Genomic DNA, 13447 nt, shown 5'->3' with positions numbered 1-13447 from the left:
GTTGTATAACAACTGTTGAGAACTTGTCAACTTCTCTAGTTCTTTGGCTGATTTTCTTTTTAAATATGACCTCTAGCCAATTAGCTTTCCATTTCATTTCAAATCACCCCATCACTCCCAAACAGCAAATCTCTCACCAGTTTAAAAATCTGTCGTCAGTTTTGCATCAATGGGTTAATTCTGGTCACTCTCCGGGGTTGGAGGATTGATTGTAAACACCTGATGTTGCTTTTTCCTTACTCTTAGAAGTCCCTAATGTATTTGTCTCTAGCACCACCCTGGACAGAGTATTCCAGTCACCCACCATTCTGTGTTTTTATATTTTAAAAAAAGTGTCCCTCATATCGTCTTTGAATTTATTCCCCCCCTCCCACTTTAAATGCACGCCCTCTGGTATTGGACACCAAACCTGGGAAAAAGATGCTGTCTGTCTCTTCCCTCTATGCCTCTCATAATCTTATAAACCTCTATCAGATCTCCCTTCAGCCTCTGCCGCTCCAGAGAAAGCAACCCTGTAGAATAACCCTTGTTATTGTTAGTGATATTGTGATCCCCCGAAAACAATCACTAAGCTTCAAGACCTTGGCCTCTACTCTCCTTGAGCAACTGGACCCTCAATTTCCTGACTTGTAGACCCCAATCAGTTTGGATTGGCGACAGCATGTCCTCTATAATCTCCATCAGCACAAGTGTATCACAAGGCTCAGCACTCTGCTCTACTCACTTTATACTTGTGAGTGCGAGGCTAAGCACAAATCTATTGCCATATTTAAATTTGCTGATGACCAAGAATCTTGGTCTTGCTGACACTGAGTGAGAGGTTGTTGTTGTAGCACCACCTAGCTAGGTGTTCAATCTCTCCCCTATATGCTAATTTGTCACCACTGAATCAAAGCTGGTGCTTCAATAACAACCTCTCGCTCAATGTCAGCAAGGCCAAGGAAGTGCTTATTGACTTCAGAAAGTCCATGAGCCAGTTCCCTTTAGGGGATCAGAGGTAGAGAGAGTCAGGAACTTCAAATTCCTGTGTTATTTCAGTGGATCTGTTCTGGGCCCAGCATGTAAACACCATTACAAAGAAAGCACAGCAGCCTCTACTTTCTTAGAAATTTGCAAAAGATTCAGCATGCCATCTAAAACTTTAACAAACTTCTGTAGATGTGTGGTGGAGAGTATATTGACTGGTTGCATCATGGCCTTCTATGGAAACACCAATGCCCTTGAACAGAAAAGCCTACAAAAAATAGTTGATATAGCCCAATCTATCTTCAGTAAAGCCCTCTCCACCACTGAGCACATCTACATGGAGTGCTGTCACAGGAAAGGAGCATCTACCATCAAGGATGTCCACCATGCAGACCATGTTCTCTTCTGCTGCCATCAGCAAAGATGTACAGGAGCCTCAGGACTTGCACCACCAGGTTCAGGAACGGTTATTACCCCTCAATCGTCAAGCTCTTTGACCAGAAGAGATAAGTTCACTCAACTTCATTTGCCTCATCACTGAACCATTCCCACAACCTAAGGATTTACTTTTAAAGCCCCTATATCACATGTTTAAAATGTTTGCAACACACACAAAATGCTGGTGGAACGCATCAGGCCAGGCAGCATCTCTAGGAAGAAGTACAGTCGATGTTTCAGGCCGAGACCCTTTGTCAGGACTAACGAAATTTAAGATGTTTGCTTTATTTTTATATATATATATATTTTCTTTTTATATTTGCTCTGTTTGTTTTTTGCACATTGATTGTTTGCCCATCCTGTTGGGGTGGTCTCTCATTGATTCTATTGCTTCTCATAATTACTGTGAATGCCTGCAAGAAAATGAACCTCAGGGTTGTATCCGGTGACACATGCGTACTTTGATAATGAATTTTCTTTCGAACTTTGAATCATTTCAAAAGCTTTGCATTTGGGCAGGATCCTGCCGCTGTATTAGCTAGTACTGCTATATTTTAAGGAGAGATCAACCCTCAGAATTTCTGATACACGCATCACTGTGGACAGAAATGAGAAGTGAAGCAGCTGAACCAGAGCAGTCCTTTTGCCATTTGGGGGAAGGCAAACAGGGGAAAAAAATGAAAATTGTCATGCAGGTGGGGTGCACTTCAGCGCTGTCTTGTTTCAAGCTGTTTTGGAGTGGCCCTCAAAGCAAAGCAAATGAGTATTTTACCGTGGTTGTTCAAAGGAAGGAGTCAACCTAAAATTATCTCACACCGACACTGGCTACTTCATATTTGCCTCATTTACAATTGAGGGGCTGTTTCCAAATAAGTAGATAGACAATGATCTGCCCCTGTAGCACAGGAAAATTTGCAGTTCCAATAGTTGGGCTCTAAGCTCAGCCAGACTGGCTCTAGGATCCTGCCTAAATGCAGAGCTTTTGAAATGATTCAAGGTTCAAAGTAAATTTGTGATCAAGGTACATGTGTGGCACCAGATGCATTCACAGTAAACACAAAAAACACAACAGAACCAGTGAAAGGCCACACCCAACAGGACGGACAAAAAAAAAGCACAGAATAAGGTGACTGAAACTGCTGATGTACGAAGGGAGGAAATCCCTCTAATTTGATGCTGTAGCGGTGTGCTACACGCAGCGCTGAAATAACGACACGGAGTCGGTGAGCGGCAGTTGCGAAAAGAGATTTATTCAAACTTCGCGGGCTCGCTTTAAAGCCTTCCTGATCCCGCCCTCCCCGGCCAGGAATACTGGCCCGTCCCGCGCGCGAGCTTTTCCCCTTGCTCGTGAAGCAGACTTGGCGCCCTCTTTGGGACCGGCCTCAATGCCGGTGCGTGCCACTTTGTGAGCCGGTTCGAGTGCGCTGGGAAGTGGGTCGCCACATAATCCACCCCCCCCCAGAACCGGCGATACACCCCCCAATGTCCACAGTCTGGGTCGGACTCTGTTTGGGAGGTCTGCCTCTGCGCCGCGGTGCCGGAATCTTGACTGGCTGCGCCAAGTCCACATGGGCCGGTTTGAGTCGGTCCACTGTGAAAACCTCCTCTTTCCCCCCTATGTCCAGCACGAATGTGGACCCGTTGTTTCTGATCACCGTAAACGGCCTCTCGTAGGGCCACTGTAGCGGTGCCCGATGTCCGCCCCGTCATACAAAAACGAACTTACAGTTTTGCAGGTCAGATTCTGCCCATGCTGCGAAGTGGGTATGGGGGCCAGGTTACCAAGCCTCTCGCGTAGTCTGCCCAGGACTGCTGCGGGTTCTTCCCTTGGGGCTGGTATGAACTCCCCTGGGACGACCAGGGGTGCGCCGTACACCAACTCGGCCGACGAGGTGTGCAGATCTTCTTTGGGCGCCGTGCAGATTCCGAGCAGGACCCAGGGAAGCTCGTCCACCCAGTTAGGCCCTTTGAGGTGGGCCATGAGAGCCGACTTCAGGTGACGGTGGAAACGCTCCACTAGTCCATTCGACTGTGGGTGGTAGGCAGTGGTGTGGTGCAGCTGAGTCCCCAAAAGGCTGGCCATTGCCGACCACAGGCTGGAGGTGAACTGGGCGCCTCTGTCGGAGGTAATGTGGGCCGGTACACCAAAGCGGGACACCCAGGTGGCGGTCAGTGCCCGGGCGCAAGATTCGGAGGTGGTGTCGGTGAGCGGGACCGCCTCTGGCCATCTTGTGAACCGGTCCACGATAGTCAGGAGGTAACGCGCTCCTCACGACACTGGCAGGGGGCCCACGATATCCACATGAATGTGGCCGAAATGCCGGCGGGTGGGGTGAAACTGCTGTGGCAGAGCTTTGGTGTGTCGCTGCACCTTGGCTGTTTGGCAGTGCATGCACGTTCTGGCCCAGTCACGGACCTGCTTGCGGAGTCCGTGCCAAACAAACCTGCTGGAGACCATCCGGACGGTTGTCCTGATGGAGGGGTGCGCTAAGTTGTGAATGGAGTTGAAAATGCGCCGCCGCCAGGCTGCCGGAACGACGGGACGGGGCTGGCAGGTGGTGACGTCACAGAGTAGGGTCCTCTCACCTGGGCCTACGGGGAGGTCCTGGAGTTGCAAACCAGAGACTGCATCCTGTAGCTAGGGATCTCCTCGTCTGCCTGCTGCGCCTCCGCCAGTGCTTCATAGTCTACCCCCTGGGACAGGGCTTGGATGTTAGGGCGGGAGAGGGCGTCCGCCACGACATTGTCCTTTCCCGCGATATGCCGGACATCCGTCGTGTATTCGGAGATGCAGGACAGATGTTGCTGCTGGCGGGACGACCAGGGGTCGGATGCTTTCATGAACGCAAAGGTAAGAAGTTTGTGGTCCGTGACTGTGGTGAAGGGCCTTCCTTCTAAGAAGTACCTGAAATGCCGGATTACCAGATACAGTGCCAACAGTTCCCGGTTGAAAGCACTGTATTTGAGCTCGGGTGGTCGTAGGTGTTTGCTGAAAAACGCCAGGGGTTGCCAGCGACCCTCGATGAGTTGTTCCAGCACCTCACCGACTGCTGTGTTAGATGCGTCCACTGTGAGGGCAGTAGGGACGTCCGTTCTGGGGTGCACTAGCATCACGGCGTTTGCTAAGGCTTCTTTGGTTTTAATGAAAGCGGCGGCGGACTCCTCGTCCCAGGTAATGTCTGTGCCCTTACCCGACATCAGGGCGAACAGGGGGCGCATGATTCGGGCAGCTGAAGGGAGGAAGTGGTGGTAGAAATTCACCATACCCACGAATTCCTGAAGGCCTTTGATTGTGTTGGGTCGGGGGAAATGGCGGACCGCGTCTACCTTAGCGGGCAGAGGGGTTGCCCTGTCTTTAGTAATCCTGTGGCCCAGGAAGTCGATGGTGTCGAGCCCGAACTGGCATTTGGCCGGGTTGATTGACAGGCCGTATTCACTCAGTCGGGCGTAGAGTTGACAGAGGTGGGACAGATGCTCCTGACGACTGCTGCTGGCTATGAGGATGTCATCCAAATAGATGAAAGCGAAGTCCAGGTCGTGTCCCACCGCGTCCATTAACTGCTGAAATGTCTGCGCGGCATTCTTTGGGCCGAACGGCATGCGGAGGAACTCGAAAAGGCCGAAAGGGGTGATGAGTGCCGTTTAGGGGACGTCGTCTGGATGCATTGGGATTTGATGGTATCCCCGGACGAGGTCTACCTTGGAGAAGATCCGTGCACCGTGCAGGTTTGCTGCAAAGTCCTGAATGTGCGGCACAGGGTAGCGGTCCGGTGTTGTAGCCTCGTTCAGCCTGCGGTAGTCGCCGCATGGTCTCCAGCCCCCTGTTGCTTTGGGCACCATGTGCAGGGGGGAGGCCCATGGGCTGTCGGACCTCCTTATGATCCCCAATTCCTCCATCCTCTTGAACTCCTCCTTCGCCAGCCGGAGCTTGTCCAGGGGAAATCTTTGAGCATGGGCGTGGAGGGGTGGTCCTTGTGTCGGGATGTGGTGCTGTACGCCGTGTCTGGGCATGGCTGCCGTGAACTGCGGTGCCAGAACCGATGGGAAATCCTCCAGGACTCTGGTGAAGTCGTTGTTGGACAGCGTGATGGAGTCTAGGTGTGGGGCCGGCAACTGGGCTTCACCCAGGGAGAACGTCTGAAAGGTCTCGGCGTGGACCAGTCTCTTCCTTGGCAGGTCGACCAGTAGGCTGTGACTCGCAAAAAATCCGCTCCCAGGAGCGGTTGGGCTACGGCGGCTAGTGTGAAGTCCCACGTGAACCAGCTGGAGCCGAACTGTAGCCGCACCATACGGATGCCGTAGGTCCTTACTGTGCTGCCATTCGCGGCCCTCAGGGTGGGACCCGGTGCTCTGTTGCGGGTGTCGTAACTCGTCGGAGATAAGACACTGATCTCGGCTCCGGTGTCGACCAAAAAGCGGTGTCCCAACCGCTTGTCCCACACATACAGGAGGCTATCCCGATGGCCAGCCGCCATAGCCATCAGCGGCGGCTGGCCCTAGCGTTTCCCGGGAACTTGTAGAAGCACCATTGTTCGTAGGTCTCCTCACCCCTCCCTCTGGGGTTAGTGGGCTCTGCGGCCGGGCCTGGTCTGGTCTGCTGCTGGGAGCGTGGCCTGGTGATCTGTGCGACGGATGCCCCACTCTCCTTCTTGGCTTTCCACAGCACGTCCGCCCGGGCCGCCACCTTCCGGGGGTCGCTGAAATCCGCGTCGGACAGCAGCAGGCGTATGTCCTCGGGCAGCTGCTCCAGGAATGCCTGCTCAAACATGAGGCAGGGCTTGTGACCTCCGGCCAGGGAGAGCATCTCGTTCATCAAAGCTGATGGTGGCCCGTCTCTCAAACCATCCAGGTGCAGTAAGTGGGCAGCTCACTTGCGCCGTGAGAGTCCAAAAGTCCTTATGAGCAAGGCTTTGAATTCTGTGTATTTGCCGTCCGCTGGGGGCGACTGTATGAACTCCTCAACCTGGGCCGCTGTTTCCTGGTCGAGGGAGCTCACCACATAGTAGTAACGTGTGTCATCTGAGGTTATCTGCGGAATGTGGAATTGGGCTTCTGCTTGCTGGAACCATAGGTGAGGTCGCAGCGGCCAGAAGCTTGGCAGTTTTAACGAAACTGCATGAACAGATGCGGCGTCGGTCATCTTCGGCCCAAATATCGTTTGGGCCGTCGGGGTCACCAATTGTAGCGGTGTGCTACACGACAGTGCTGAAACAACGACACGGAGTCGGTGAGCGGCAGTTGCGAAAAGATGTATTCAAACATCGCGGGCTCGCTTTAAAGCCTTCCTGATCCCGCCCTCCCCGGGCGGGAATGCTGTAGGGGGCGTGTATTCACAGTCCCGTCCCGTGCACGGGCTTTTCCCCTTGCTGGTGAAGCAGGCCTGGCGCCCTCTTTGGGACCGGCCTCAGTGCCGGCACACGCCACTTTGTGAGCCGGTTCGAGTGCGCTGGGAAGTGGGTCGCCACAATGCCATTGAAGGTAATGGAGCTAGTTTAATTTTGTTCTCTCTACTTTGCATTACAAATTAATGCATAGAAATTGAGCTTGATCTTAATGTTGCTCAAAAATGGAAGAGCACTAAAGGTAGTGAATACAGCTCAGTCCATCGCAAGAAAAGCCCTCCACAGTAATTGGCACATCTAAAAGGAGCACTATCACAATAAAGGAATATACATCAAGGACCTCCATCATCCAGGCCATGCTCTCTTCTCACGGCTGCCATTGGAAAGGAGCCTTGGATCCCACACCACCAGATTCAGGAAAGTTATCACCCTTCAGTCATCAGGCTCCTGAACCAGCGAGGATAACTTCACTCACCTCAGCACTAAATTGATCTCTGAACACTTTCAAGGACTCTACAATTTGTATTCTCAGTATGATTTATTTATTGATTATTATTAGTATTTGCACATTTTGTACATCTGTTGGATGTCTTTGTGTGTAGTTTTTCCATTGATTGCATTGTATTTTTGTTCTTGCTATGGCATGCACCCGACTGCGCCAGCCTCCAGGGTTTAGACCTGTGTTTCTCAACCAGGATTCTGTGAGAGGTTGCTAGGGGTTCCCCGAGAGATCGTGATTAAAAAACCCCACCTTTTTGAGTTTTGCATGTTGCGTGATGCTAGCGTTTGCAGTGGCGGGCAGTGACCGAACAGCCTTGTTAGCAATCTCAGCCCAGTATGGCTGTGTTCAGTAGGGCCGTGTTTATTTCGTTGAGCCCATTCTCAGTTTTTAATGTAAGATATTGCACAGAGGGGGAGGACAGTAGGCTGATGGTGAATGCTATGAACAATTCTGATAAGGTTAATGAAGAAGAATTACAATCTTGAATTATTTCACCGCACTAGTGCAACAATGGACACAAAAACAGTCTGTCGTTTTTTAACAAAACTGTAAAGGTTTATTTACCCAACAAATACACAAGGTATAATCATTAGATACTTACAAGACGGTGAATAAATTAAAATTAAAACATAATTACTACTCTCTAAAACAGTCGGCCCTGGCTGAGCCCTTGATTTTCCTCCGCCTAGACCTGTGAATGGCTATCTTGCCCAAGCCAACCAGGAGATCCTCCTGGAAACCCTTCCCCTCAATACTGGGTGCTCATATACAAGGAGTGCAGGGCTGAAGTGCAACCAGAACTTGGGCAGCAGCCCTGTCAGATACTCAAACAGGGGCAAACAACTTACCAATATAGCAACGGCTCCAGCAAAATTGAAAGGACACTCAACTACAAATCAGCCATATGACATAAAAGTACTGATTATTTGAAATGACTATTGGAATCGCAAAACAAACAGATTAAAGCTTACCTAGTGTTATTTCCAATGATCAAACTGGATTTATTAAGAATAGGTGTTCACATTTTATCATTCGAAGATTATTAAACATTATTCACTCCTCTCCATCTAAATAATCTGAATGTATTGTTTCTCTTGATGCAGAGAAAGCCTTTGATAGGGTGGAGTGGTCTTACTTATTTGAGATTTTGGAAAGATTTAATTTTGGTCCGGGATTTATTTCATGGACCAAATTGATCAATGAAGCCCCTGTGGCTGCGGTTATAACTACTAATCAAAAATCTCCTTACTTTAGATTATACGGAGGTACTTGGCAGGGATGTCCTCTTAGCCCTTTATTACTTAACTTGGCTTTAGAACCCCTTGCTATTGCTGTTAGGGATTCCAATACTGTTCAGGGTATTAAGAGAGGGGACAAAGTACACAAGGTTTCGTTGTATGCAGATAAACTGTTAGTTTATATTTCAGATCCTAGGAAATCTATTCCTTCTATGTTATCTATATTTTCTGAATTCAGTAGTTTTTCTGGATATAAATTAAATTTACATAAAAGTGAGTTATTTCCTATTAATAATTACTTGAATCAATATCATCAAGTATCTTTCAGTATTGTTAGAAATTACTTATCTTGATATTAAAATTACTAAAAATTTTAAAGACCTATATAAATATAATGTTCTCCCATTAATTGATTACACCCAACAAATGCTTTCTAAATGGTCACCTATGACGTTATCATTAATAGGTCGAATTAATGCTATTAAAATGATAGTTCTACCGAAATTCTTATATACATTTCAAGCAGTTCCTTCCTTTGTTCCCAAAACGTTTTTTGACAGAATAGACTCTATAATCTTATCTTGTATTTGGAATAATAAAAATCCTAGATTGAGTAAACCCTTATTGCAGAAATTAAAAAAGGACGGTGGTATGGCTTTGCCAAATTTTAGAATGTATTATTGGGCAATTAATATTCAATATATCACTCTTTGGATTCATTATTCAGACATACATGAATGTCCTTCATGGTTGGATTTGGAGGAAAACTCGGCGAAGGGGTTCTCTTTGGCCTCTTTACTAGAAGCTCCTCTTCCCTTTTTTGTTTTCTGAGATTAGTAGCCAAGACCTTAATCCTATTATTAAACATACATTAGAATTTGGTTTCAGTTTCGTAGATACTTTGAGTTAAATAATTTTGTTTTTTTCTAGTAATATCCATTTCAATTATTTTTTAAACCATCAATTTTGGATAAGGCCTTTTTAATTTGGAAAACCAAGGGAATAACAACTTTTCCAGATTTGTTTTTAGGGGATTTTTTAATGTCTTTTTTTGAGTGGATAAATATGATTTATCTAATGTACACTTATTTAGATATTTACAAATTAGGAATTTTTTTACATGGTTTGCTGCCAAATTACCCTTCTGCTTATCCACCTAATATGACAGATGCTCTCTTTCAGCTTAAACCACTTCAAAAAGGGTTGATAGCTATAATTTATAAACGGTTATTGAATTTATAAATGATACTTAACGATAAAATTAAACGTGCTTGGGAATTGGAATTTCAAGAGTCATTTTCAGATAATCAATGGAGTAAAACTTTTCATTTGTTTAATAACTCATCTATTTGTGCCCGCCATTCCTTGATACAGTTCAAGGTATTTCATTGGGCACATATGTCAAAGGATAAATTGGCACATATTTTTTCCATCATCAATCCTATTTGTGACAGAAGTAATATTGAGGCTGGCCACTTTAACTCATATGTTTTGGTCTTGCATAAAGCTAGACAATTTTTGTAGAGATGTTTTTAAAACGTTATCAAAAGTCTTGGATCTGGATTTACAACCTAATTTACTTACGGCAATCTTTGGGATTATCCCATTGGAAGCAGGAAATATTCCTGTTTCCGCTCAACGTATGATATAGCCTTTTCAACTTTATTGGCTAGGAGAGCCATTTTACTGAATTGGAAGGATTCTAATCCACCTGCTGTCTTTTATTGCCTTTCCTCCATTATGTCCTGTTTAAGTTTAGAGAAAATAAGAAGTTGGACGTTTGATGCATCCTTTAAATTTGAGCAAATCTGGTGACCTTTTATTCAATATTTTCATTTGATTTGATTTATTACTCTTCCAATTTTTTTTTTGAAGTTTTAGATTTGATCAGAAAGTCTTTGTTTTCTTTTTGTCTGTATCCTCAGAATGGACTGCCCAGTCCCTTTTTTTCCCTTTCTCATATAGTGTAGTGGTTTTTTCTCATTTAAGAATTTGCAGTTGTTTTTTCTGTCCATGAATTGATAAGAGGAGAATTAGCTGTCTTCACTTTTATTATATACTACATATTAGCTTAATACTGTGTATGATTTTGATAATGTCTATTTCACTTTCTGTTTGTATTGTTACTGATATATATATATTTTTTTTGTATTGTTACTGATATATATATATATTTGAGCTAATACTCCTATTGTTTGTATATATGCTCTTTTTAAATCAATAAAAAGATTAATAAAGAAAGAACAAACAGATTAAAGCTTTTGACAAAGTCACAGTCAATAAAATGATTAAGGAAGCAAGTTATTTAGTAGCTTTAAGACCAGTTCACTTGAAAATGTTTCAAAAAAACTGTGAAAACCTGAACAAAGGCACATCAGTCTCCTGCGACGTACAGAAATCTGGTAGCTTAGCAGAGGGAGAGTTCTCAACAGGGTACTTGAGCTGAAAGTTGAGTTGCAGGAATACTTTCAGGAAACTAATAGGCCAGATTTTTGCAAAGTGCTTTGAAGATGAAGAATGGCTGCAGAAACTAGCCTATTTAACAGGCATTTTTATCATATCAACCAGTTGAACAAGTCTCTGCAAGGCCCTGGAGAAAATGTTCTGACTTCAAGTGACAAGATTCTTGGAGTTAAAAGGAAACTGAATCTTTGGTAAAATCATGTTTCAAAAGGAAATCTTGAAATGTTTCTACTGCTGCTTGGGTTTGAGAGTGAGAAAAAATATCAGAAAGTCTTGAGTCTTATTGAAAACCACCTGGAAGAACTGCAGAACAAATTGACAGTATTTTTTCTCTGTTTCAAAACAAGTGTATGACAGCGTGAGGGACCCTTTCTCTTCTGCTCACCTGGAGAACTTGACTTTGAGAGAACTTTGTGAGCTGCACTCTGATCATGCACTGGAGATGAGATTTACTGACCTGCCACTGGACAAGTTATGGATTTCTGTGAAAGAAGAGTAACCTGACATTCATCGGAGAGCAATGAACATTTTGCTGCAGTTTTCTACTTCTTACATGTGTGAGCAAGCTTTTTCTTGTTTAACAAGCTTCAAGAGCAAGGATAAAAATCATCTCATTTTAGTTGAAGTTGAAATCCATTTGTGCTTATCTCAAGTTCAACCCAGAATTGAGAAAATTATTATGTTTACCTTTTGAGTTTTAAAAATTTATGAAAGAGAAAGAAAGAGTAATTTCAAGAAAGGTAAGCTAAACTTAACTTTTTTTTTCAAGAAAGGTTAGCTAAAAATCCATTCTCTACTTAAGAGCATTGACAATTATTTTTGGATTATGATATCTCCACTTATTGATCACGCTAAGTTTCTGTGAGCTCCAGATGTAATACGTTGTAGTTCTCTGGAATATAGCTAGCTGGCATGACCCCTTTAAAGATGCGAGCAGCCATGCTAATTGGCTGCCATGTTTTGGTGCCAGGGTTTTAATATTTAAAGAGCATCTGATCTGATGTTTCGTGCTCAACTTGGGATTCTCGTCTAGCATCTAGTTAAGAACCCTGCCTTTATTTCAGTCTTGTATCATATCTCGATTCTAGTCTTTGGACACTCCAGCACTTGCGTCCTTACCATCCTCGCCTAGGTCTCACATCACAGTTCTAGTGTGAATGCCTGCAAGAAAAGGGATCTCAGCAGTATATGGTGAAATTTACATATTTTGATAATAAATTTACTTTGAATTTGAATAAATTGGGAGCTTGCACAAGTGTAAACAAGATGCGTCTTCTCTATAATTAGTTGATTTGCTTTGTACAGGTGGACTTATCCTAATTCACGGACAAGTTGTGCACAAAAGTGCTTTAAACACATCAGATAAGTCACGCCATTGCTATACTTTCCACATAATGGAATCCCGTGATACTCACTGGAGTGAAGAGAACTGGTAAGACTTTGAAATTAGTACTTTCTGTCTGCAAGCATTGGCATGTGCAACAGATATAGCTACATGATCTATTGATTTTTGGTTACATTTACAAAAGAAACAAGTTGCATACACACAATGCTGGAGGAACTTAGCAGATCAGGCAGCATCTCTGGAGAGGAGTAAATCAGTGATGCTTTGGGCCGAAACCCTTCATCAGTCCCCACACCTTCTTGTTCTGGCTTCTTCCCTCTTCCTTTCCAGTCCTGCTGAAGGGTGTCAGCCCAGAATGTTGACTCTTTATCTTCTCCATGGAAGCTTCCCGACCTGCTGAGTTCCTCCGGCATTTTGTGTGTGTTTCTCTGTATTTCCAGCATCTGCAGAATTTATTGTTTGTAACTTGTTTCTTTTACTGTTTTTGTGTAGAATTTTAATGTAGTCCTGTTTTCCCTGTGAAATATTTATTCCTTTTACTAAAATGGTGACATTGTCTGCAAGTTCAGTCTTGTCGTATCTAAGCTTTTTAGGGAAAAGTCCAATGGTCAAGATGATGGCCAGGTTTGCGGAAGATACAAAGTGGAGGGGCACATTTTGTTGAGGAAGGACAGAGTCTGCAGAAGGACTTGGACAAAATAGGAGAATGGACAAAGAAGTGGCAGATGGAATACAGTTTAGGGAACTGTATGGGCATGTACTTGGGTAAAAAGGCATATACTATTTTCAAATCGGGGAGCAAATTCAGAAATCAGAGGTACAAAGGAACTCTGGGGTCTTTGTATGAGATTCCCTGAAGGTTAACTTGCAGGTTGAGCCAGTAGCAAGGAAGGAAAATGAAATGTTATCATTTTGAGTGTAGGAATATAAAAGCAAGGATGTAATACTGAGGCTTTAAGGCATTAGTTAGACCAAATTTGGAATATTGTGTGCAGTTTTGGGCTAAAAAAAAGGCTGAGCTGGCATTGGAGAGGTTCCAGAGGTGGCTTATGAGAACGATTCCTGGAATGGAAGGGTTAACATATGATGGCTCTGGGCCTGTACTCACTGGAGTTTAAAAGAATGCTAAGGGAGATCTCATTGAAACCTATTG

At 44.8% G+C, this 13447-nt stretch overlaps 1 protein-coding gene across 6 annotated transcripts in view; it reads left to right on the top strand.

The window, feature by feature from the left end:
- The window catches only part of phyhd1 (phytanoyl-CoA dioxygenase domain containing 1), a 56075-nt gene that overhangs the window by 36461 nt on the left and 6167 nt on the right, over positions 1–13447 (top strand). For all 6 annotated transcript variants that reach the window (XM_073052753.1, XM_073052756.1, XM_073052751.1 and 3 more), the window contains one exon: positions 12255–12381. In XM_073052753.1, coding sequence (XP_072908854.1) covers positions 12255–12381 — 127 coding nt within the window. The remainder of the gene's footprint in view (positions 1–12254; positions 12382–13447) is intronic.

Source organism: Hemitrygon akajei, chromosome 7 (assembly GCF_048418815.1).
Source record: "Hemitrygon akajei chromosome 7, sHemAka1.3, whole genome shotgun sequence".
NCBI classification, from domain to species: domain Eukaryota; kingdom Metazoa; phylum Chordata; class Chondrichthyes; order Myliobatiformes; family Dasyatidae; genus Hemitrygon; species Hemitrygon akajei.
This window is presented reverse-complemented; position numbering and strand designations above follow the sequence as displayed.